Source organism: Rhipicephalus microplus, chromosome 2 (genome assembly GCF_043290135.1).
Source record: "Rhipicephalus microplus isolate Deutch F79 chromosome 2, USDA_Rmic, whole genome shotgun sequence".
Taxonomy (NCBI): Eukaryota; Metazoa; Arthropoda; class Arachnida; order Ixodida; family Ixodidae; genus Rhipicephalus; species Rhipicephalus microplus.
In genome coordinates this window covers 52,865,433-52,892,153 of record NC_134701.1, presented here as the reverse complement: position 1 = coordinate 52,892,153, position 26,721 = coordinate 52,865,433, and the positions used below count along the sequence as shown (strand labels likewise).

Genomic DNA, 26,721 nt, shown 5'->3' with positions numbered 1-26,721 from the left:
ACCTATTCGCACTCCTGGTCTCTGTGACAAATTACAACCACGCTTCATCGGGCCATACAATGTTTTAGAGCAGACTTCACCGGTTAATTATTTCACCGGTTAATTATTTCACCGGTTAATTCACCGGTTACTTATGTTCTTCACCGGTTAATTATGTTGGGGCGACGACACCAGTCGTCGCCCCAAAAGACCGCCGCTACCGCAGCACAGAGATTGTCCACGTTTGTCGCATGAAACTTTTCACGCGACGTTCCCGATCACTTTGACTTACGGCGGCCAGGGTGCCACCTTCCAAGTGGGGGGAATAAGTGTGGGCATTTCTTACTTACATCGTCCTCATCCCTTCATGATAACAATCACCATCATCCCCTTGTCTCTTTTTTTCATTGCCACTCTGGGTCATCATCATCGTCATCGTCTGCGTACTGGCTCTGCCCATTCGTTTTGCGAGGTCTTTACTCAAATAAACGCTGTCGCAACCAAGACTACCAAGACTTGATAATATACACAGCTTTTAGAGTTATCATTTTAAGGCTTCTATACATCCACCATCGCCTTTGTACCCCTCAACCGCATACATCATCATAAGACAGCAGTAAATAAATAATTGATTGATTGATATGTGGGGTTTAACGTCCTAAAACCACCATATGATTATGAGAGACGCCGTAGTGGAGGGCTCCGGAAATTTCGAACACCTGGGGTTCTTTAACGTGCCCCCAAATCTGAGCACACGGGCCTACAACATTTCCGCCTCTATCGGAAATGCAGCCGCCGCAGCCGGTATTCGATCCCGCGAACTGCGGGTCAGCAGCCGAGTACCTTAGCCACTAGACCACCACGGCGGGGCATCTGTAAATAAATAGTATTCAGATATGCCGCTCTTAAGTTAACTGCTTTTTCCAAATTCAAGGTGCAAGTTTCGGTCCCCACACACTCTTGAATCTTGAAAGTGATCGGTGCGCAGTTCAAGACGACTTGGACAAGATAAATGCATGGTTTAAAAAATGGTAAATGCAACTTAGTTTGGAGAAGACAATGTGTATGACGTTTTTTTTTAGAAAGAAGGATGAAGCTTCGCCTTCGTATACTATAAACAAGAAGGTCTTAAAAATGGTCTCTGACTGCATGAATTTGGGTGTATTTTTCACGCCAACTCTGTGTTAGCCCCGTCATGTTGATTATGCAACAGCTAAAGCTTGTAGATCGTTGTGGTTTCTGCGGCGAAACACTCGTGAGTTTCCCCAGTCCACGTGGGAATTACTGTACAAATCATGCATGCGGTCGATACTTGATTACGCGAGTAGCGTATGGGACCCGCCCACTGCCCTCGATAAAGATAAATAGGAAAAAGTGAAAAACATGGGCACCCGTTATGCCCTGGGAAACATTGTTATGAGCCACAACTTCAGCATGACGCGCTGCAAGCAAGCTTTAGGATGGGAACAGATGGTCACACGCCGGGCTAAGCAGCGTCTGAAGCTTTTCCATGATGTATACTTATCTCGAGCTTGTATTCCTCGTGACAGTTAAATTTTTCCACCTCATTACGTGTCTGGATGAGTCGATCACATTTACAAAGTGCGGGAGTACGGATGTAAGACAGCAGCGTTCAGTAATTATTTTTTTTTCCCTAAAACGGTTTCCCAGTGGAATCGATTGCCTTCAGCGATCGTTGTCGCTGTTGGTAGTGATTCATTTTTCCTTTGTTAGAGTCAAGTGAATTGTTCAGTTGATAACGGGTGTCTTGTTGTGCGGTATACATATTTTGTTTGTTTTCGTCTTACTGTATGTTACCCGCTGGCATTTTTCATACATTTTTGTCAATCTCCGTTACGTTCTGTATTCAGTGTACTTCCTACTATCTGGATAGGCTGTATTATACTTGCCGCAAATTGAGCTTGTGTTCTGTCTTGTAACCATGTGGTATTCCCCCCATTGTAATGCCTTATGGCGTTGTGGGTATCAAATAAACAAATAAACAAACAAATTATTCTACCCCCCCCCCTCCTTCACGCCACTCCACCGCCAGCAATTTTGGTACAGGCGCACAAGTCGATGCGCTAATTCTCCTCTGCTCCGTTCAAGGTGGAGAAAAGTGCGTTGCCTGCTACAGCGGTTGCCATTATTCATCCCACTCCTCAGAGCGCGCACTGCTAGAGCACGGCTTCACAGCCTTTTGTTCTCAAGTAAAGGCACTTTGCGTTGGACCTGCCGTCACACACGCTAAAACCTTCACGGATGTTGCTAGTTAAGAGTTTATAGTTGGTGATCTCAACAAGTAAACGAATATTTAGCGCCAGAAAGTGTTGCAGAAAACCACGACCCTCACTGGCGGCGGGTTCACAGGGCTGCTGGCTGCAGCTTGGTGGTGCGCAGCTGGTTTTGGTCACTAAGGCCGCGTTCACACTGAGCATTCTGGCCGCCGAAAGTGCTCCGAATCGGGTTCGGCGGCGGCGAGATCCGCCGAAAGAGCCCTCTCCGCGCCGATCGCTCTCGGACCGATTTTTGCGGCGTCCGCCGCCGAATCGGTCTCCGCGGACCAATAGGAGTGCTAGTCAAGGAATTTTGAAAAATGGCGACCAAGCCCTACTCACTTGTTATGCCGCAGTGCACGTAACTGAATGTTGAAACCAACGGGAGTTTAACCTACTCTGTGCCTACTTCGCCTCCGCATTTCGTGAAAGAGGTGACCGAGCTTGCTGTTGGCGTGGCCGAGCTTGTTGCGGCCTTGCAGAGCAAAACGAACCCACCAACGCCACTGGCGTTGGTGGTTTTTCTGCTCTTCGTGCGTTACAAGACAGCCACTTGCCAGCAAAGTAAGCAGTACTGTCTTTTCTTGCTTCTTGCGTACGAGAATCGTCAAAGTATACACCACCGGATAGCGTAGTAGCGTTTGCGAGCCGCGACAACAACCGGGTGACAGCGCATCCATCCCGCGTTCGCCCCGTAGTAGATGGCATATTCGGCGGCGCGGGGCGCGTCCAGTGCGAACGGCGCTGCGTTTCAGCGGCAGGGGAATTCCGGTCGCTGTAGAAAGTGGATGTTTCAGCGTGAACTAGGCATAAGGGCTGCAGACACCGTTACTCGCTTTTATACTTCACGGATGCTGGTGTTCGTCTTTTTTTTAAAGGATACTGAACGAAAATTAGAAAACCTGACGAAACTTTGAAATTCGACTCGGAAGACGCCATTGCTCGATAATAGGAGTTTATTTCTGGTGTTTTTAATCAGCTGGTTGCTTTTTTGACGTGTTGACAGCGCGCGGAGGCTGCTCGCGATCGTGAGACATGACATCGAACTCGCCAAGGAACATCCAAGGAGCAGGAGGATGCACGTGTTCTTCAGCTCCTCTTCCTTTTCTCCACTTCTACTTTCTTCCCACTATTTCCCTTCAACGAAAGCACTGGTGCTTTGCTGCACGCCCGAGCATTGTTCTCTGCTGCTGTTGTTGAAGTTGGGCGAGTGGTAGTTGAGGGAGGTAAGAGACGCGGGTGAAGGTTGGGATTGCTTCTTGCTCGCTTCGAGTGTGTGTTATGCCACCAAACGCCACCTTCTCAGCTAATGGCGCAGTCTCTAGACGCGACAGTTTGTGAAAAATGTGTTCAAAATTATGAAACGCGAAGCCCTTCATAGCTAAATACGACGACTTTGACCGTCTCTATCTATTTATTTATCTATCTATCTATCTAACTATTTAGCTAGCTAGCTATCTATCTATTTATCTATCTATCTATCTATCTATCTATCTATCTATGTATCTAGCCGCCGTCCACTCGTAGCTCTGCTGCCAGTTTCCATTATAGTATTTATACCAAAATCGGTACGCCATAATATGACTTTATGAGTACCATTACTGAGTAGTCATAACATGAAAAGTATGACAGATATGTCATGAATGTCATGATTTACATTTCTTGGTATTGCTACTCTTGCGGTGGTTTCATTCACATGACATATTGAAAAACTGATATGGTATGGCATGACGGCATGGCGAACGTAAGTAACAGACCCTATCGGGGGAATTATGATATGCATGTCATGTAAGTCATGACTGCACGCACCACTCATTTTGCATGTGTGGTCGTTTCACTAGCTTCATATGTACCAAAATTCTTATTACGATACGTGAATGAATTGCAAAGGCACATGGATGATGCGAACATGATAATCATGAGATGCGTGTCATGCACGAACATGACGACGTGCCTTGCTTGTGATGTGGTCACGGCCGTTACAATAAGTTTACATAAACCAAATTTTGTAATACGGGACGGGAATGGACGACAAAATTAAGTGATACGTCCGAACATGATAATCATGACGCGTCATGAAAAACGACTATGTGCTACGCTTATAGTGTGCTTGCGGCCGTTTCGCTAGCTTCAATTACGCAAAATTTGTTGTTACGTGACGAGAATGGAAGACGAAGGCATACGACAGGCGCGAACATGATAATCGTAATATGAGTGCCATGTAAAACAAGACTACATGCTACGCTCATAGCGCGCACGCGGCCGTTTCACTAACTTCACATGCACCAAGTTTGGTATTACGTGACGTGAATAGACGACGAACACAAAGGCCACGCCCAAACATGACAATCATGATATGGAAGTGATGTACGGATTAATTTACGTCCGCCCCGTATCATTGTGCTGATTTTAAAGTGACATATCAAGCCTCCTCATTCGTGGTTTGCATATCATCGATTCCTACTGTCGTCGGATCTACCTACTTTTTCCTCGTGGTTCCTGCCTGGAATGAAGTTTGTCTCAATCTATTTAAAGGCCTTATCTTTCAGTTCGACTAAAAATTATGGCGCCAGAAGTTTTGTCCAGTATCCTCTTAAAACACGACAGGTTAATTCCATTCAGGCAAGTTAGAGATGGGGAACACTGAGTTGAAAACAGCAAGGGAAAGGTGTCATTCTTTGGTCTGTCGGAACGAAAACCAGTGCAATGAAGCACCGAACAATAAAGCACAGATAATGGCCCTCTATAATAGTCCTAAATTATTCGCACACGAGTTGTTGAACTACAGGCATGCGGTATTGAAATTAGCAGTATGAAGTGCCTAACTTTTGATATGAGTTCACAAGGCATCTAGTGAAACAAACAATTTAGTGAAATAGAAAAATCTGGTGAAGATAGCTATGCCCCCTGATTCTACGATTGACTTAGACTTCGAGTGAAACTAAACTAAATGAAATAATCGGAGCATGAAATTTCTATCCAATCTCTAGCAGCGGGGACATTCAAGCAAGTTCTGGTTTTATACATGCTGACTTTACTATTAGGTAACAGGCACAAATGCACTGAAGAAATTCAAACACGTGTTACGTCAGCTTGCATATATCCAGGAAAAGGCGAATTAGGTTTTTAACTGCTGTAGGCAGGTGATCACATGGCCTCATTGCCACAATCATTCATTTTAAAGTAATTTCTGTTCTCCCGCGTGCGCGCGAAGCACTATTGAAAAACTTTGTACGTTGAGTGCACCAGCTGTACTGTCGCCCGCTCTTGGTTAGCTCCGTCAGAGCATCCAACGAAAAAAACAAGTCTACCCTTTTGATTATATATATATATATATATATATATATATATATATATATATATATATATATATATATATATATATATATATATATACTTATATATATATATATATATATATATATATATATATATATATATTTATATATATATATATATATATATATATATATATCTGAAGGCACTTACATGCTTGTATCTTTACGCACGAAATGCGAAAATAACCAACATATTTCAGTGTATAATATTGAGTTAGTGCACATATATTGCCGAGTGAAAGTATACGGCATGCAGCAGTTAAGTGAGATGCAAGTTTTCGCGTGCCAAAACTAGCAGTGAATACGTGCGGTTGTGAGCGATTTTGGCTCGAGCATCAATTTCTTTCCTTGTAGTTCTGGCTTCGCCAGAAAACACAACTTAGAGTGAACTGTGGCAGTTTATTATACACGCGAAAATTTTATAATGAAATCTGGACATTGGCACGTAGGCTTTAACGTCCCGAAATCACCACATGATAATGAGAAACGCCGCAGTGGAGAACTCCTGAAATTTAAACCACCTGGGGTTTCTGAACGTGCGCCCCAATCTGAGCACACGGGCCTAGAGAATTTTCACTTCCATCGAAAGTGCAGCCGCCGCCGCCGGGATGGGATCCCACGACCTGTGGGTCAGCAGCCGAGTACCTTAACCACTAGACTACTGTGGCGGAGCTATAATCAAACATTCATGCATAAAAAACTAAACAAAAGAAAGAATTCATGACAGCAAAATTACAATTTCTAAGCAAACCCTGAAAGCAACGCCAAATTTATGAGAAGAGCTCAAATGCCACAAAACCAATTCGCGCTACCAGTTCTCTCAACGTTCAATTTGCCTAAGGTGCAACAAGCACGGGCATAGAGCCGAAGTCAAAACCACGCACATAACTTAGAATTGTGTAACTGTGTTACTGGTGATATACTCGTCATTCTGAAAATTACCCCAAAAATACTTGACGGAGCAATGTAAAAGCGATAAGAAACAGCAACAAAACCTGCGCTACTCACGCTGCGCACAAGAGGGGCATTCGTCAGCTGCCACTTGTCACTTTTCATTTTCACTGCCAAAAAAAGTCTTCTTTTAAGATCACCTGGAAAAAACGCCTTTCATCTACTCCCAGAATGGTTCTTGCATAGTGTCAGGCAGAATTCAGTGATCTTGTGAGACTTGCGACGAATTAGATGGGAGACTAGGCGGCAAGCGCAGTGTGCACGTCTAAACGAAGCGTGGTGTGGCCGGAACATGACGGACGTGCAAGGCGAGGCGGCATCAGCCGTTGGGAATCCGTACCTGAGCTCGCGGCTGTGTCTGCACAGAGTTGATAGCTGGAGAGTACAAGGCGACAGTCAGTTAAGGTAACATCTAGGTACAGCATAAACAGAGGCGTTCCATATTCGGCACTGGGGCCGCCAGCTTAAGGAACTCGCCCTGAGGTGCGACGATGAGCCAGCATTTCTTTGGACGCTCTCGGACACTGCTTCTCGTCGTGCCGCCTGTTTTTTTACAAGCCCCGGAGACCCCTTGTGTAAGCCAGTAGGTCGATGCCTCTGATAAGGAACCGCGGCTGGTCGCGGTTGGGACCCATGGACCAGAGGGCTTGCCATGTACTGCGTAAGACGCGTGCAAAAGTTGCCGGTAATTGCACAAGCCTGGCTCGCTCACTGGTTTTGATGCTAGTTGCATGAGATAAATCTTCCCAGAAGCAATGACATTCAATTTGGACTGCCAGGCATACCAACACACCCTCCACCAGACAGTGCGTTGGAAAGACGAACTGCATCCCCTTGGCTCAGATGTCGGGCGCGCTCGTTCGTCAGGTCTCTCCAGGGTCACCTCCAGGATCACGGGGAGAATGTAGCTCAAGGCTCAGTTAGGTGAACACATCCCATTTTTGATAAAAAGGATTCCAGCTTCACTCACTTGTTGCTAAAACGTGTAAGCTAGCTTTACTCGTCTCTCCGGACAAGTTCTACTTCCAGCACTTGTTGATGGTTGTGCAACTGTTCAAGAACGGTTCGACAAATGATAACACGAGACACAAGTAAGTGCCCTTGGTTATCCGACAGAACAGCAGACACTATATAGTGCAATATATTTCTAGCTACGCATCTATCGAATTTTCGTTTTCTCTACATCAAGAGGCACATGTGAGACACAAATCTCTTTATTCAAAACTCAAAATCTTAAACCCGAACTCAAAACTCACTCTGGATGGGAGCGCTTAGCGAAGGCCGCAATCAGGGCAAAATTTTGCTTGGACTCGCCGGAGAAAAACCGAAAGGTGGAGAAGGTACTGACTAAAACGCACGACTCAATGCGTCTGCATTGGCGTTTAGCTTTTCTTCTTTTATCGAACCTCTAAGTTTGCTGTAGGAGTATCATGCTCCACCTTTGTAACCAGCCACGTTTACGTGACATGTTATTCAACCAGGTTAGACGATAGTGGTACGTTCTGACCACAAACTTTGAACCTGAGACATAACAGGCTATATTTTGAACGGCCCACATGAGGCAAACTTCTTCCTTTTTAGAGGTACTGTATGCATCTACCCTGCAGCTCAGTTTTCGGCTTATATACAGAAATGAATTTTCGTTACCAGCGCCGTCTTCCTGGCAAAATATAGCTCCCATGCCGCAATCACTCGCGTCACCTTGAATGACAAAGCCCTTAAAAAAGTTGGATTGTATTAAAAATGGGCTTTCCACTTCTTTCAGCTTGCAAAGCGCATTCTCTTTTACTAAGTCGCACACCGCTTTAACCAGCTCGGACATTCGAAGTGCGTCTGAGATGGCTGCCAAAGGTAGAGTATTTTAACCGTAATGCTGTTAGTACCCGGGTAGGCCTAATAATGCGTTTATCTCAGGTTTTGTGGTTGGTCGCGAATAGTGTAAGACGGCTGCTGAAAGTCCATGCAGACCACACCCCACAACATGTCCCAGGTAAGACACCTCGCCGCAACCTAGGTCACAATTACAGGGTTTCGCTGTAAGACTTGCTTCTTCCTGCCGATTTACCACAATTCGGAAATGCTCTACATGTTTTATCTCAGCTGTTTGAGAAGATGGTGACATCGTCAAGATACGGAAGAGCAAACTCGGAGAGGTCATTAGCAACGTGGTACATTTAGCATGCAAAACAAAAGGGTGCATTTTTCCATCCAAATGTCAGCTTAAGTGAGCAATACGTTCCGAAAGAAGAAACGAATGCGGCATAGCAGCTAGTGCGCTTTTTAAGGAGGACTTGCCAATACCCTCGAACAAGGTCTAACGTGGAAGTGTAATCAGACCGTGACACCGTTTCTAACCTCTCCTCCAGATTTTGTATCGACTAGGTTTGCTCTCGATTTATGGCGTTAAGACTAAGATAATGCATGCATGGCCTAGAATGCTTTCCCGGCACCTAAACTGATATTAGAGGGGATTTATAGCCACTCGCGCCCAATACTATAACTCCCCACTCAATCGTTCTATCGATATCTCTTTTATTATCTGTTTTTGCACAAGGCAACATCGATACCCTTGCTACGGTTTGGTTCCACACAGTTTAGCTCGATATCGTGTTTATTCACCGTCGTTTCTCTGGCATAATCCTAAACCACGTCCTTAAACTCGAAAACAATACTCCTCGAGCCCTCCTTACAGACCTCATTTAACCTTGGCTCGAGCTTCAACTACTCTAACATTACCTCCGATCCCCTTTCAGTTACATCACTGGAGGTCAAAATATCTGATCCTTGCTTCTCTGAGGCATGCAAAAGCAGACTTACGACCGCTTGACGTTGAAGGTATGGTTTCATCAAGTTCCTGTGGTGAATTTTCTTCGGCCAGCTTTCTAATTTCACTTCATAGTTGATATCGGAAAGCTTCAAGAATTTAGCGGGCCCTTCCCAATGAACCTCAAGCTTGTTTTTAAGGGACGGCCACAGCAGCATTATCAGAGTTCCCACTTCAATGGTGCATTTCTTCGCCGTTTTCCCGTAGCACTCCTTCGGCAACACTTTTGCAGCCTTCATGTGGCTCTCCACAAGATCTTGTTTTTTTTGCCAAGCCTCTGAACAAGATCGAGAACATACGCACCTACATTAGGGTCCTCATCAAATCCCTCCTAGGATTTGCGTAGCATTCACAACAATGTTCCTGAAAGGGCCCTCGAACACTTTTCACGACTTCATAGCTTTACGTTTTTTTAGCTGGATGCATAGACTGACCGCTTAAGAGGTAAGTGCCGCAAGAACGGCAGCGATAGGGCCACGCATTGCAAAGGTATTCAGCGTAGATATATCAAAATACAATGAAATGTATGCTTACCCTCAACTCAATTTTCGCGGGCTCACCTTACCATGTTTCCGCCCTCGGACGTCGGAAGGCTGCCCAATGAAGTGAAGTGAAAGCCGTACCGTACAGGTAGCTCGCATGAGATATTGGCTGCTACGTTCAGCGTATTAAGGACGCTGTTGCGATGGTGAGAAGGACCACTAGATGGCAGCGAGACGAGTGGACGCCTCCGCATCGGCTCCGCCTTTCGGCTTTAATTTCATCGGTCAAGTGTGGATAATCTTTCTGGATTACCAACCTGTCATTTTCGTGAAGTTCTTGGGCACAACCGGCCCACACGTTTGGCCTGGTACACCCCCTTTTCATCCTCTTTCGAAACATCACTCCAATCTCACCCGCTAAGCCTCGCATAGGCCTAGCTCGACTACGCACCTCATCAAACGCCGGCGTTCCCACCGCTGCGCGGCCATCATGCTGGAGGCCAAGGTCGATGGACAAGTGAACACCGAAGAAGAAGCCAATGCACCTGGCTGGTTTGCTGCTCGCAAGAAAAGCCCCGCAAGCCTACTACAAGCTACTGGCAAACAACACCACGTCCCAACCGGTGCCTTGTATGCCGGAGCATCGAAGAAGGTTGCAGCCGCTAGGCGGCTTCCACCTCTACACGCTGATCAGTGCCGGGTCTTCGTTCGCCCGGGCGGAGGACTCGATGTCCGTAAGAACAGTAAGATCAAGTTGTTAGAATCGCTACTACTCGCAGCACGGCTCCCGCCGACCGCTGCCAATGAAGACATTGTGTGTACCAACGACACGCAAAATATTTTCGTTATAAGTACACCATGTACCGTCAACGCTGAAGCGTACGCTAACGTGAGTGAGATTGCTCTGATGGAGCAACGCTACCCCGTTTCTGCATACATCCCCACCCGGCAACACCAGCTGAGGTGTCGTGCGAGGGGTCGAGGTCGCCCTACCAGACTCGGAACAACAACGCCTCTTTCTGACGCCGCACAATCCGATGCTTCTCGGCGTGCACTACATCAAGAATACGTCAACTGTGATTCTTCTATTGAACGGACTGAAAGTACCGAACTACGTGCGCGATGGTATGCTACTGCTACGTTGCACGCTATACAAGAGACAAATACACACTTGCCGCATCTGCGGCTGCGTCGGCCACCGCCAGGACGTGTGCCCGACTCCGAGCACGAAAGTTTGTGAGCATTGTGGTGTTCCACTCACGGGTAGTGAACATGAGTGTGCTCAACCAAATGAGCACTGTGCGGGCAAGCCCACGTTATAAGCGCTCGCACATGCCCAAACCGCTCTCACGTGCCCTACGTCGCCCGACGCTGCCGCCGTCTACGCCGCAGACGCAACACCAGTCAACCCACACAAGGGAACCCAGTGACCACCAAACAGCAGCAGACGACGCCGACGCCCAAGCAGCCAGCTCAGACCCAACCACCCACTTCGAAAAGCCCGATGCAAACCAATTGGGCCGACCAAGTCGCCAATAAAGGTGAGACCCGCAGCCCTGAGCAGGCGAGACAACTGTCACAGCATGTAACTGATAAAATACAGACACTCGATTGCGAGAACGCGTTCCTGCGCAAAGAGCTAGCCGAGATTAAGACGCTTTTACGAAACGCAGAAGCAGAGGGAACGTGCAGTTACCCAACGAGCACCCGACGCACGAAGGCTGCAACGGCAGAACGAACACGTAGTCGGTGGACCGGCACCCGACGCACCCAACGCGTCAGCTGCAGCTTCAGCTCCTCCTAATGCAGCAACCATGAGTCACGCCACGAAACGCAAAGGCAGCTGAAAACATAGAGGATGAACAGCTAGCTAAAGCGAACTTCACCGAAATACTTGAGAGATTTCTTGCTGCTATAATCGCAGAAATCACCCCCAATAAATTACAGCTAACCGAGCATAGCGCTCGTCTACAATTGCTAGAAGAAAGACGGCAGATCGCAGTGCCACAATTCGTGCCTTCTCTTATGCTGCAATAATGGCTCCCACAACCGATCTCGTGATTTCGCAATAAAACTGCATCAGCTTCCCAAAGCGGGAGGCAGCCCTTCCAAAAAAAGTCGGCAGAACCTATGTACTTCGGAAGTTATGCAAGGCATGTGGAGGGAAGGTGACCGTGTTGAAATTTTCGTTGAGCGACACGTCATAAGATCACGCCAACTATACGTACAATTGTTGCACGCACAGGCATATGTTGAAGAGTTGCAGATTTTTGTATGTCAAGATGTTCGCATTTGCGCAATGCGTATTAGCAACACCAGAAGCTGATATATAGTGCTAATGCTCGCGAGCGCGAGGATACTGGCACTGGACAGTGCTACATAAATCAACTTTAGCTCATGGCAACTAATCCTAATAACGTTAACGCAACGTGATGGCTCTATCAGAGTATATGTAATGTTTATAAAAGTGGGTAGGCAGCACTGTAACCACTATTGACGTTTTACGAAGATTTACGGCTATTTGAAAAGTGGTTCCGAGACCTCGAGTAACTTTGTGGTCAAATTTTTTTGTTGTCACGCAGGATGCTTGGGCTTTATTTCAGCTGAGATCCTGAAATTCATTCTTTGGATTCGTCGGGTCGACGCTACCGCTATCGGGTATATCTTAAACTCGCGCGTTAAAACTGTCCATGTGTGTTCTCGTCGTTCCTAGGTAGATGCTCTATGTATACGTGTCAAGCCCCCGTGGCACATGCCCGCATGCCAGCGGCACATACCCGTGCCTGAGTATGTGCCACTGTCTAGCGGGAAGTGTTTGACGACGTACGCAACGCGATTGTGACAATATTCATGCATTGACAAAAGCGTCATATTTGTCAAACTATCTTACCATCTCAAGCTAACTTTGGTTCACGCCAAGTTAAGGGGGTGACCCCGAGAGCACCCAAACGTAAGCGGCTAAATAGATAGATAGATACGCTCAAATTCGCCGTAGTTCACTAAGGAATACTTCACATTTAAAGTTCATTAAATCCAGGGCTGACCAGTCGGCCGTAATTTTACTCCCCCGACAGAGGCTGGTACGCGGGCGCAATGCGAATTTCTTGCCCGCTTCTGGATTACGCGTGTAGTGGAGGCCTCTCGGCTGTGTACAGGGTTGCTGTTGGGCATGTCATGCATGGCACAATATTACCAGCCTCTGCCGCAATACGGGGTACCCCTCTTTTACGACGAAATGTTGATGGGGTGCCGAGTAGTTAAAGGCTTAGAACTTCCTAAAATGCCCACTTACCAGGCTATGCCACAATACGCGGCACCCCTCTTTCTACGACGAAATGTTGACGGGACTCCGAGTAGTTAAAGGCTTAGAACTTCCTAAAAGAGCTCTTTTTTGCCGCACACCGAACCGCCAGTGCCAGGAGGCGCCGTCTGGTCGGGAGGAATGCGTTAGTGAAAGGAAGCATACACAGACCACTGACATCAGAAAGGTGAAGGGGAGAAGGGGGAGAGAGATGAAGGGGGAAGTGGAAGGAAGAGTGGAAGGGGTTGCCTGAGGGGAGTCCACCGTATATTATTTTTCTCTTCTTTTTTCTCTTTTTTCGTCGTTTTTTTTTCTTTTTCTTTTTTTCTTTTCTCTTTTTTTCTTGTCTTTTTTCCTCTTTCCTTGCCCTCTGATTTGAGATTGTATAAAGCTGAGCACCAACCAACTGTACCTTTAATCCTGATGAAGGCCAGACTCTAGGCCGAAACGTCGAAATAAACCACGTTGTGACCGCTCACGGAGGATCTACTGGACTATATGCAACGCTACGGCCACTCAACCACCATGCCTGCCTACATATATATATATATATATATATATATATATATATATATATATATATATATATATATATATATATATATATATATATATATATATATATATATATATATATATATATTGTCGCGAGCAAAAACAAGACCTCCAGCCAGGAGTTCACCCGAACCAGAGCAACGAAAATGTTCTCTTCTTCTTGGTAGCCCAAAACGGGTATGAGCCACAGCGGCTCGTTCATCAATGGTGGCATTACCCCCTCTCCCAAGAAGCATCGTCTCGATGCTGTACATGAAGGCAAAAAAAGAAAATGAGATGAAAATTACCATGCAAGCAAAATGAATGGCGTAAGGCGGAATAACATGGTAGTGGAGCCAAGAGTTAAATGAGAAATAAGAAAAATAGGAAAGAATGTAGGGAGAGACGGATAAAGTCAGTCACTCACTGGCGATTCACAGTGCGAAAAGTATGGTTTCAGCCGTGAAACGTGAACGACTTCAGTTCGCGGGGTGAAACGGGAACGTCTCGAAGTGCCTTCTGGGAGAACCTCGTATGTGACGTCGCTGAGACGTCGTAAGACCTTGTAAGAGCCGAAGTAGCGGCGAAGAAGCTTTTCTGAACGGCCACGTTGTCGGATAGGGGTCTACACCCAGACATCATAACCGGGCTTGAAAATAACTTCACGGTGAGGAAGATTGTAGCGGCGTGCGTCTGCGGTTTCGTGATGTTGAATACGGTGATGAGCAATTTGACGGGCCTCTTCTGCACACTGCGTAAATTTGGCGGCACCGGTGCGGTATATTCCTAAGTTGTCGGGCAGGAGCATGGCGTCGAGCATCGTCGTGCCCTCGCGACCGTGGACTAAGCGAAAAGGTGTGAGACCGGTACTTTCTTGAACAGAAGTATTATACGCAAAAGTTACGTAGGGAAGTATGGCGTCCCAGTTCTTGTGATTGATGTCCACATACATTGACAGCATGTCTGCAATTGTCTTATTGAGTCGTTCAGTCAGCCCGTTTGCTTGCGGGTGGTAAGCCGTTGTTTTACGGTGTTCCATGCCACTTAATCGCAAGACTTCCTGCAGCATCTCTGCGGTGAAAGCTGTCCCACGATCAGTTATGACGACAGCTGGAGCACCGTGACGTAAGACGATGCTGTTCACAAAAAATTGGGCGACATCTGCTGCGGTTGCTTTTGGAAGCGCCTTCGTTTCACAGTAGCGTGTTAAGTAGTCGGTAGCGACCACAATCCACCGGTTTCCAGACGAAGACGTGGGGAATGACCCCAGCAAATCCATGCCAATCTGATGAAAGGGCGCCTTTGGTGGGCCTATTGGTTGCAGTAGTCCCGCTGGTCGTAAAGGTGGAACCTTACGTCGCTGACAGTCGCGACATGTGCGAACGTAATGCTTTACAGTCTTTGCGAGACGTGGCCAGTAGTAGGAGCGTTGAATTCGTTGCAGCGTGCCCGTATAGCCGAGGTGTCCGGACGATGGCTCATCATGACACGCACGGAAAATGTCACCACGAAGCGTAGTTGGCGCAAAAAGCAGATACATAGCTTGTGTAGGATGAAAGTTCTTTTTGTAAAGCACTCTATCGCGGAAACAAAAGGAGGCTAGCGAGCGTGCAAAGCTTCGAGGAGGGTGGGAATTGCGTCCTTCCAGGTAGTCAATGAGCGGAATGAGCTCCGAGTCATGGCGCTGTTGCTCAGCCAAGCGGGTTGCTGATACGGCAGAAAGAAAAGTGTCGTCGTCTTCAAGGTCGGTGTTGGCATTTTCGACCAGTGCACGTGAGAGACAGTCGGCGTCGGTGTGTTTCCGCCCAGATTTGTGGACGATGGTGACATCGAAATCTTGTAGCCAAAGGCTCCATCGTGCTAGACGACCTCAGGGATCTTTGAGATTTGCGAGCCAACAAAGGGAATGGTGGTCGCTACCTAGCCTGAATGGGCGGCTATACAAGTATGGGCGGAACTTTGTTATGGCCCAGACAACAGCGAGGCATTCCTTCTCGGCTGCAGAATAGTTTGTCTCCGCTGGGGGGATAACCTTCTGCTCGCATAAGCGATCACGCGCGTTCTACGCTATTATGCCATTGAACTAATACCGCTCCTATTCCAACGTTGCTGGCGTCAGTGTGTAATTCCGTGTCAGCGCTTTCGTCAAAATGACCCAGTACAGGCGGAGCCTGGAGGAGGTTTTGGAGGGTGTCGAACGCATGACACTGATCGGGACCCCAAACAAACGAGACATCGTCTTTTGTAGGCTTGTTGAGGGGTTCAGCAATGTTCGAAAAATGTTTGACAAAGCGCCTGTAATACGCACAGAGCCCCAGAAATCGGCGTAGGTCGCGCTTATTTGTGGGCACTGGAAAGGCGGCAACAGCACGGGTTTTCTCCGGATCTGGGCGGATGCCGGCATGGCTCACAACGTGACCAAGGAACTTCAGTTCTTCATATCCAAAATGACATTTCTCGTGTTTGAGAGAAAGACCCGCTGTTCTGATTGCCTGAAGTACTGCATGAAGGCGTTGGACGTGTTGTCCAAACGTGTCTGCAAAGACCACGACATCCTCAAGGTAAACAAGACATAGATGCCATTTGAGCCCTGTGAGAACCGTATCAATCATTCCTTGGAAAGTAGCTGGCGCTGAGCATAGACCGAAAGGCAACACTTTAAACTCGTACAGGCCGTCGAGAGTAATAAACGCCGTCTTTTCGCGGTCGCGCTCATCTACTGCGATTTGCCAGTAGCCGTTACGTAAATCCATGAAAGAAAAATATTTAGCGTTCCGTATACGGTCCAACGAGTCATCTATCCGGGTAGAGAATAAACGTCCTTTTTGGTGACCTTGTTCAGTTTACGGTAATCAACGCAAAAACGCAACGTACCGTCCTTCTTCTTTACTAGCACAACTGGCGAAGCCCAGAGACTGGTTGATGGCTGGATGACGTCGTCCTGAAGCATCGGCTGGACTTGGTCACGTATAGCGTCTTGCTCTTTTTGCGACACCCCATAGGCGTGTTGTTGTATGGGTCTCTCAGTGGGTTCCGTGATGATACGGTGCTGAGCAAGTGGTGTCTGTTTAACCTTTGACGTACTGGCAAATCAGTCTTGAAATGAGCGGAGTAAACGCAAAAGGCTTTCTCGTTGAGACGAAGGTAGTCTCTCGTTTACGTCGAGAGTGCTCGCAAAGGCCTCGTCAGGGTGGCCATTCGAGGAAAATAAAGCTAACGTGGGTGAACCATCGGCATCGGCATGTTCTTCACAATATGCAATGGCAGTGTGTCTCTTTAGGTGGCGATATTCGTCGCTGAAGTTCGTGACCAGCAGGTGAGCATGCCTGTTGCTAGGCTGAATGATTCCTCGGGCAACACAGATTTGTCGTGAAATAAGGAGAGACAAATTGGCCTCTGCAGTTACCACGTCAAACATGTCCTGTCCCAATTCTACTTCGACAAAGAGGCTGCTTCGAGGTGGGAGAGTCAGAGAATCGTCGGTAACACGAAGCGCTCTTTTCCGGAATTGTGTACTGTCAGTTGCAGCGCAAAAAGGATCCTCGAACGACACAAGTAATTCACGGAGGTCGATGACGGCGCCGTATTCACGAAGGAAGTCCATTCCTAGAATGACTGGCCGAGAGCACATGCACAATACGAGGAAAGAGCCCGCAAATATCGACGTACGTATACGAATGCGTGCCGTCCACATATCGGTAGGCATCACCAGATGGCCCCCTGCCGTGCGCCACTGGGGTCCTTGCCATGGTGTGGTAACCTTCCTCAGTTCAGATGCCAGTGCGGCGCTCATTACGGAATAGTCGGCGCCGGTGTCAACGAGGGCGTTGACAGCATGATTGTCGACGAAGACAGCGATTTCGACAGAAACGATCTTTTTGCTGTCAGAGAACACTGCAAAACCGGAATGGTCCTCGTCTGGTCGTTGCGTCGAATGAGGGTCTTTTACAGTTCGCCGGGCCGCGACTTCACCCCCAGAAGTCGCCGTTCCTAGTTTTCCCTGCGGAGACTTGGTGACCAGCTCCTGAAAGGAGCGGAACACGATGAGGGCAAACTGGGTGACGTAGACCGGCGAGGCGACGGTGATCTCGACTGGTGGTGCTGAACAGTCGAAGGTGTTCGCTGGCCCGTGCGATAGGCTTCGATTTCGCGGGGGCGCTCACCGTAGCGCGGGCATCGAGCATCAGGATGGAAGCCGCGGAGACCCAGTTGCCGGTATTGACAGTTCCTGTATACGTGACCCGCTTCGCCGCAGTGATAGCAGAGCGAACGGTTATCCGTGGTGCGCCACGTGCTTGCCTTGCTACCACTTTGTCTTGAGGTAGACTGCAGATAGGTGGGTGTGCTCGGGAACCTTGAGCCGTGAGGTGGGCCCGAAGCAGTGGCGTGGAATGACTGCATAGCCTGGTACCTCGGCCGCATAGCAGAATCTGTAGCCGGTGGCGCAGGGGATCGCAATGCCGCTGCGTATGTCAGGACCGGCGCCTCGGGAATCGGTGGTATGACTGGAGTCAGGGGTGTGACGGCCTGCCGGACTTCTTGTCTAATTACATCCGCGAGGGCAGACACAGGTTGATGGGATCCCACTGCCTGAAGCTGTCGCAGTTCGTCCCGAACAATACTTCGAATGAAGTCTGCGAGGGCCTGTCTCTCACTGTCAGAGCCGACAGAGCATGCGGTGGCCGGGATGTGGCGTTCGTATTGTGATGACAGCTGCTGCAGCGTGCGTTCCATAGTGGTCGCCTCACTGATGAACTGGGCGACTATCGTTGGTGAATTGCGCACGAGCCCAGCGAAAAGCTGTTCTTTTACTCCGCGCATCAAATGCCGCACCTTCTTTTTCTCGGGCATGGCAGGGTCCGCGCGCTTGAAGAGCCGAAGCATGTCCTCGACAAACGTGGATACTCGTTCGTTCGGCCGCTGGTTTCTGCAGGATATGGCTTGTTCAGCCCTCTCCTTCCTCTCGGTGTTCCGAAAGGCGTCACGGAGCGGACGGCTAAACTCTTGCCAGGTTGCAAAGGAGCCCTCGTGGTTCTCGTACCACGTCTTCGCAGAATCCTCCAAGTAGAAGTGAACTCAGCGCAGCTTGCGAACATCGTCCCATTCGTTGATACTGGCAACCCGATCAAAGTGGTCGAGCCAGTCATCAACATCCTCGAAGATATCTCCTTGGAACGGCTTTGGTGTCTGTGGCGCATGAAAAACATGGGCGAGAAGAGAAGCATGGGCATCGCTGGTTTGGACCGCCTGGCTTGTCATCGGAGTTGCCATCTTTCTGGGTCTCGATGTCAAGGGACCAAATTCAGGGGGTAACTCACGCAGGCGGCGGCTGCTTCTTGCTCTGGGAGATGTAGCTGTCTCCACGATGGCCGACACAGCCGAAGTACACGTACCCAGCGTCTCCACCTGTAATGTCGCGAGCAAAAACAAGACCTGCAGCCAGGAGTTCACCCGAACCAGAGCAACGAAAATGTTTTCTTCTTCGTAGCCCGAAACGGGTATGAGCCACAGCGGCTCGTTCATCAATGGTGGCAATATATATATATATATATATATATATATATATATATATATATATATATATATAATATATATATATATATATCCGTACGAAGAATGGGAGACGTGGGCTGGCTCATACCTCATGTATATTCAATTCTGTACTTCCTTCTCGGCCTCTACCAATCATCGCTTCATAGCTAACACGATTCCTCCTCCCCCCGAAAGAAGGCATGAATTACGAACAAGAAAATGTAAACAAGGAGAAGTGGAAAAGTCACAAATGTCAAAATTCACAACTGGTTCTATGCTCCAGAGAAGTTCCGTAAAATTTCAAAAACTTCAGGAGAGAGTGCAGCAGTCCAGTTAACGCAGGAGTTCTGGCGGGCGAGGCTGACTGCGGCATTCTGGGAAAGTTACCCGCGTCCTGCACAACTACACTGACCACGACACGGCTTCAGCAGCTGCAAAGAACAAACGAGGTTGGACGTCCTTGTAGCCTCTAAAGGTCGGACGTAGTAGGCGCCGAATTTTCCGTCGTGGACGCTGTATTCTGTGTCGTGGCCGAAACAGAAGCATAGCTTCCAGCTTGCGTTTGCGAGAACCGAAGTTGATGATACGATGTCTGTGTTCCTGCATTTTGCAAATGGCAGCGTTCAGTCTGTTTCGTGGTTTTCTGTGGTAGTATCTCTATCGGTAGGATTGCACATGATGCCTTAATATCTGGTACAGAAGACTTCCTTGACGTTTCCTTCTACGAATATGGCTCAGATGTTGACTTGGTCTTTCCTTTAGTTGGTGTCGTTCCTGACGACCAGCCTTAAGCCACAAATCTGCTTGTGATCTTATTTTAGTTCGTCGTAGTGCTTGATGCAACTGCTGTAGTTTCTGGAGTTCTTTGAGTTCTTGATGGTACTGGTGATGTTACGGTACCCGACGAGGTGGTACTCTTTTAGTTACGCGAGCCTGCTTTTCTTTGATAGTTGGTGTGACCAATAAATAGTTGGTAGTCGTTGGGTTGTCGTGATTCTCAAAAGAAAATAAAGGTGGTGCACTAGAATCGACAAAAGGTTTTTGGAGGCTTCTTCTGCATTTTTCACTACGAATGGCTCTTGCGCTTGGCAGCATGTGACGTTCGATTTGTCTGAGTTTTCTGCTTTGTTTCGACTGTCTAGTGTGTATGCACCACACGGTGATGAATGAATCTGTCTGGAAAGAGCATGTCTTGACAGGGTGTTTTCGTGAAGCGTCAGGTCGTCTACCGTGGTCGCGGCGTCCTTATGATGCAAATGGTGAGCGATAGGAGCTCTTGAAGAGCCGCGTGATGGAAAACCGCGTGGTGGACCGCGTATGCGAGACGAAGAATTAAGAGCATCAGGTCGGTGAGCAAACGTCTCGCGTCATATGTTGGAGCGAGGACTTTCGAAATGCCGGCTTTCGTGCAGAAAGCAGGCGCGCTTAATGGTTAGGTTTTTCCCAAAACACGCATGGTCTTCTGAAAGTAAACTCATGTGCCACTTCGTCTTGTGGCAGTTGTCTATTCACGTTGGGCTTTCGAATGCATGAGGACTGCTTAGAAAATTGACAATAACGTGCGGTTTTCTCCAGATGGTCAGCAATAAGTAAGTCCTGGTCATAGTCGTTAAAACGAGTGATGATCTCTTCTTTGAGCTTTTGCCATGACTCGTCATTTTCAAAGATGTGGTTGAGGTAAAACCTAAATGCCTCACCGGAGGTGTAGTCAGTCAAGTTGGTGATAATCTCCTATTCCGGCTAGGATGCAGCAGTGGCGGGGAGCTCGAACAGGTTGAACCAGTCCTGTACATGTCCGTCGTCCGCTGATCTGGTGTACTTGGGGATGTCAAGGTCAGCCGATGGTTCTGTCATGGTGCTGGTCTCTGTGTGCGGCCAGACGATGATTCCGTAGTTTAAGTATGGTCAGGGCGTCTTGTAAAAGACTGCGTCGATGATCAGACACGGATGAAGTGGCTGGGGAGTCGTCATCTTGTCGATTCGTGTGACGCTGTGATGAATGAGAGACGTGGGCTGGCTCATACGCCATCTTTATTCCATTCTGCACTTCTTCCTTCTCGGCCTCTACCAACCATCGCGTCATACGTCACACACACACACACAAACATATATATATATATATATATATATATATATAGTGTGAAGTTCAATTGGTCTGGTGACACGGCCGATGCTTTCATTTATGCCAGCGTGAAGATTGTTGAATTTATTGATGAAGTAGGATTCGCGAACTTCTCGGTCATGATGAGTTTTCAATCCAGACTGTAGTATGGTAGCCTTGATGTTTCCAAAGGGATGTCCTAGCATCTGGACATGTTTTAATAGTGGAAGATGAGGTAGGTTAGAAGCGTGTGCTCTATGGTTTTTAAAGCGTAATCTGAATGAAGTTTCGGTGTGACCAATGTATTGCTGGTGGCATGTGGAGCACTCAAGCATGTACAAAACATTGGCGCTGTCGCGAGTGAAGTCTCTGTTGATTCTCATGGTAAACCTTGAAGCGCTGCTAGTTACAGAGTGTGAAGCTGTGAAGTGTGGGGATACCTTACAACGGGGCTTATTGCAAGGGTGACATCCAACATAGTACGGTCGGTTGTTTATTTTGGACGAAGTTAAGTTGTCACGCAGGTTTCGCGATCGGCGATAAGCCCCCTTGGGTGGTTCCGCAAAGATGTCTTTTAGGCGGTCACTTTGAATCAAGATGTGGTATTTCTTCAGAATGTTGGTTACATTCGGAGCTGATGCTGAGCGCGTTAAAATCAGATTTACACTGTTACGTGACGAGCTTGTTGATGGCTTGTTACCCGTGAGCAAATCCTCGTGGTCGATGTTTTCAGCCTTCTTGAGGGCGTCGTCAATGATTCGTGAGGGGTATCATTGTCTGGTTAGTGCACCTCGAAGGTACTCACAGTTGCGAACAAACTCATTGTTGTCGGAGCAGATACGTTTAAAACGAATGGCCTGACTGTATGGAATTCTGGTTTTGCAGTGTTTAGTGTGGCCACTTTGAAAATGAAGGTAATTATGTTTGTCAGTCGGTTTTCTGTACAGATTCGTAGTCAGTTTTTGATGATGCAATGTTACCGTGACATCAAAGAAATTGACACTGATAGCTGAGTATGAATGCGAAAACGAGATATTTGGATGGACAATATTGAAATTCTCAATGAAAGAAAGAAGATCGGATTCGCCATGGTGTCATAATAAAAAGATATCATCATTAAAACGTTCGTAGTAGAAAGGCTTCAAGTTACGGAATGAAAGACACTCATTTTCTAGGAGGCCAATAAAGATATTTGCGTAATTGAGGCCAATCCAAGTGCCCATGAAAGTGCCACTAACCTGCACGTAATGTTGACCATTGAACTCAAAATTCTTTAATTCGAAATTAACTTAAGAAGCGTGGCCAGTGTGCATGAATCGATTGCTTTATCGAGATCAGGCTCGTTTTACGCGCGCACAACAGCCCTGATACCATCAGAGTGCAGAATATTAGTGTACACAGAGCAAACTTCCAGAATTACCAAAAAAGAGCCAACAGGAATATGTAAATCATTGATATCGTCTAGAAAGTCGTTTGTGTCTTTGATATATGAAGGAAATGTGACAGGAATGGAACAGATAATGCTATCAACATAGCATGAGATGTTCTCAGTAACTGTGCCTATTCCAGGCACGATTGGTCTACCTGGATTGTTTTCTTTATGAATCTTAAACTCCGTTTCATACATCAGGTGCAACGCTGTGAAAGCTAGGCAAGTAGTTCGTAAAGAAAACACGAGGTGTTGCTCCGCGCGGTTTCGTAGCCGAATGGTCTGACGTGTCGCTCCGGAGAGTTCACCGTAGTTTTTAAGTGCATGGGTTCGAATCCACGTGGTGCCATTTTTTTTATAATTTTTGCGAGTTCAATTCGAAATCTTGTTTTTTTTCAGTAACTTCAACTTACTTGCACGCGGAAGTGAACTGCACGTATCTATTCATTTGTAGCATACCGTGTTCCCTTGTGAGGGCCGGAACCTGCTGAGCTGGCACCGAGGTTTGACCAGCATGGCGATTTAGTCCCGATTATACCGCATTGTCGGTTTACTTCGTTGATGTGAGTGAGTACTGCGTGTAAGATGACGTTAATTCATTGATTAGGTAGCACAGCAGCTCCAATGAGGCTGGGTTAACGACAGGTGCTCACCTTCAACTTTTGTTTTCGTCATTGCCCCGATGATCCACTTTTCTGTGCTGCTCTTTAAACACTCAGCAGGTTATTGATTATAGCGGGCCGCCGGCAGAGAAACCTGTTCAGCTTTAGCAAAACAGTGCGGAATCGACCTTCCACTGCACTGTGCGGTATCCCGACGCACTTCGTGCGAGTAACGAATGATATGTTAGTCAGGGAAAAGGGAAGAAAGCAAATTTGTGCAGCTCGGAATAGTGATTTTGGCACACAAACGCATAAAACATTTCCTAGACTTGGTATTCGCCCGTTTGCTGTCTTAATATATGCGACATTATTGTGAATTGTTATGCGCGATTTATTTCTCCAGTATAATTCCAACCCATCCTCCTTCCCGCAAGTAAGAGTTCCTTTTTTATCGTTCAAAAGAGAGTTTCAGCTAGGCTGTTATTCGGCAAAAACTCTAAATTTTGATTTATGCGTCAATCGTTTTTTATAAAAACCTGGATATGGCCTGTGTTTCTCGGTTGAGAAAATCTTTATGGTATAGGGTAATTCAGTGCCCAAATATTGTACTGGTTCAAAAAGTTGGAGATTTGTTCCATACATACATACATACATCCAGGGGCAATACTCATTGCGTGTGATGGACCAATATTCCAACCGGATGACGACTTTTGTGGTTTAAAAAACGCAAACTTTATTTACAGAAGAGCACCTCTGGCCGATGTCGTGGTGGGTTCGGACTTCTTTTTTTTCCTTTTTTATACCAAGTTTTTACAGAGGTCATGTGACCATTCCGATTGTTTGCACTTCACAACAAAACATAAATAAGGTAATTATTAGGGAGCAGTACAGTGCAGTGTCCTTCCTAGCCCGAGTCACTTGGCGACGTTAAACCCAACACACAAAATCACACGATGAGGAAGTACTCTTTGCTTTGTCATAATAACACAGCCTTCTTGGGGAATGAGCTCAGCATGAAGCAGCACGAGCAGGTTCGCTAGAAAGGTGTCCACAATTCAGCTCAACCAGTCGACCCTCGTGAACAAAGCCACCACTGACAGGCCGCACATTCCTCGAAAGTCAGCAAAGTTCTTCAATGCCACTCAACTCGTCATCACTGAACTGAGCACCCGACTCATCGGAGGAGGAGTTGCACAAATCACAAATGCAGAAGACAAGTGGTTCGATTTCACTATCCACAATCATGTCCCGTTCCCATGCTTCAGCTTCAACTTGCTCTACATGAGCGCAGCAGTTTTGCCACTTTTCCTGTTTTACAGATGCCAGTGCTTCTGGCAGAAGCTTCTCTACTTCAGCCAAAGTGAAACCCGTATTCCGTGCTGCGATGTACCCCTTTACCTGGCTCCAAACAAGCTCGATTGGGTTGAACTCGCAGTGGTATGGTGGTACACGAAGCACTTCATGGCCGTGGGTAGCCGCCAGAGTGTCGATGCGGTACACAATACTGGGTGTGTTGACCTTTTGGGAAAGTTCCAGCAGTTCAGCTCTCACCATGTCCTCTGACCACGGAACACCTTTCTTTGTGAGGCAAAGCTGAATATCAGCTTTGCGCGTCGACTTGGTAGGTGCTTTCTCAAGAGCTACGCTGTGGTATGGCGCATTGTCCATGACAATAACGCTAAAAGGCGGAATGTTTGGCAAAAGCTTGTTGGTGAACCACTCCTCAAAGTATCTGCCATCCATCTCAGAGTGGTAGTCAGCTTTGCCCCCCTTTTTTGCTCGGAAGTAGTCAGGAAATCCTTCGATGAAACCAGTTGCACTGCTGCCAGCATGTACGAGGATCAAACGGGCCCCTTTGCCCGAGGGTGCAGCCAATCCCGTCGTCAGACATTTGAGGAAGGCATCTTGCGATGACTTCACAGTCGTGTCCTGCCAAACGTACTCCTTCGTGTGCCCTGCGTTGACCCATGTTTCATTTAAGTAGATGATGCACCTGTACAAAGCAAAACAAACGAGCACACAAGTTAGCGCACACAAGTAAACATACCCACAGCAGCAGCTTGAGTCTTGGCATGACCATAGTCGAAAATACTGCAAAGGACAACTTGAGCAAAAAGTACAAAAGCATTCATATGCATATTCTATTTTCTTTGTTACTTACTCATATGCTGACTGATCTTTCGTAAACAGCTGCTTAGCGTCAATCGAGGAAAAAAAACGGTCGGCGTTAGTGCTTTCTTTAGTCAAGCTTTAATTCGGCACGTAGGTAGCATTTGGCTGTCAGTTCTTATTCATGGCAAGTTCACATGTCACAAATGCGGTATTCGGTAAGAATTCATTGGCCGTCGCTATCATTTTGCACGAATGGCAAGAAAAATATACACCGAAATTCCCAACAATGCTGCCAGTAACTCGCATCTTTCATGGGAATGAGCGCTTACCGCACCAAACGGCGGAGATTTAGCGAATAACTCTCACCGATTGAGGCAAATACCCCCACCCAACAAAACAAAAGTCGTGAAATGCGACCTGCAAGCAATCACCTTGCTTAACCGTTTTCTTTTTTCCAGGTTGTAATTCAGATGTAATACTCTCCATTACCGTTATAAAGTTGCAATGCTAACATCAAGTGTTATATCAAGGCAATCTACATGTGCTGCGTAAGGAAATATGAAAAGAACGGTTCCCACCTGCCTTGTCTTCGGAATTTTTTGATCGCCCGCAAGTACCTGCGACGCCAGGCAATGATGTCACTGCGCTCGATTAGCGCAAGATTTTGTTTTCTCTTAGCAAAGGTGAAGCCGATGTCCTTCATTAGCCTCCACAAGGTGGTTTTCGTGAAGTTCGGCAAGTCGTCGTCTTCGTTGGCAGCCCTTATCACACTGTCCAGTGTTGGGATCTCCCGCTTGGCGTACATGCTGTGCACTTTCAGACGGAAGGCATGGATTATCAAGCTGTCATGTTTGACGGTTCGCGAGCTCGAAATCTTCACCTCGCGAGCTTGTTTTTTCGGTGACACCAAAGGCCCACGCAGACGCTCCGCTTTCAATTTCGCCACGGTACGGGGAGATATTCCAGTGTCCTCGCTCACAACACTCAGCACTTCCCGCACAGATTTCTCCGGGAAACGCATCCTGGTACGGGCGTACACATTTGCAATTACTTGCTTGGCATGCTTAGACAGCTTTGATGTGCGAAGCTTCGAAAAAATTCGCGCAGGAGAGGTGGTCGAGGACGCAGAGCTGGACGCCATTTTTTCGAAGCTTCCACAACAAGTAAAAAAAACGGCGGCGCGGGTCGCGCGGAGAGCGAAAACTTGATACAAAAGCGACAAACATAAATTACCAACTCGCATATTTGGATTGTTGATCC

The 26,721-nt window shown here is 47.3% G+C and overlaps 1 protein-coding gene across 1 annotated transcript; it reads right to left on the bottom strand.

The window, feature by feature from the left end:
• Positions 1-24,468: 24,468 nt before the first annotated feature.
• LOC142789209 (uncharacterized) lies at positions 24,469-26,482 on the bottom strand. The gene is made up of 2 exons (XM_075884988.1): positions 26,079-26,482; positions 24,469-25,342 (listed from the first exon to the last, which is right to left on the bottom strand). Exons 1-2 carry the CDS (start codon positions 26,480-26,482, stop codon positions 24,469-24,471), a joined length of 1,278 nt encoding a protein of 425 aa, XP_075741103.1.
• Between the last annotated feature and the right edge of the window lie 239 nt (positions 26,483-26,721).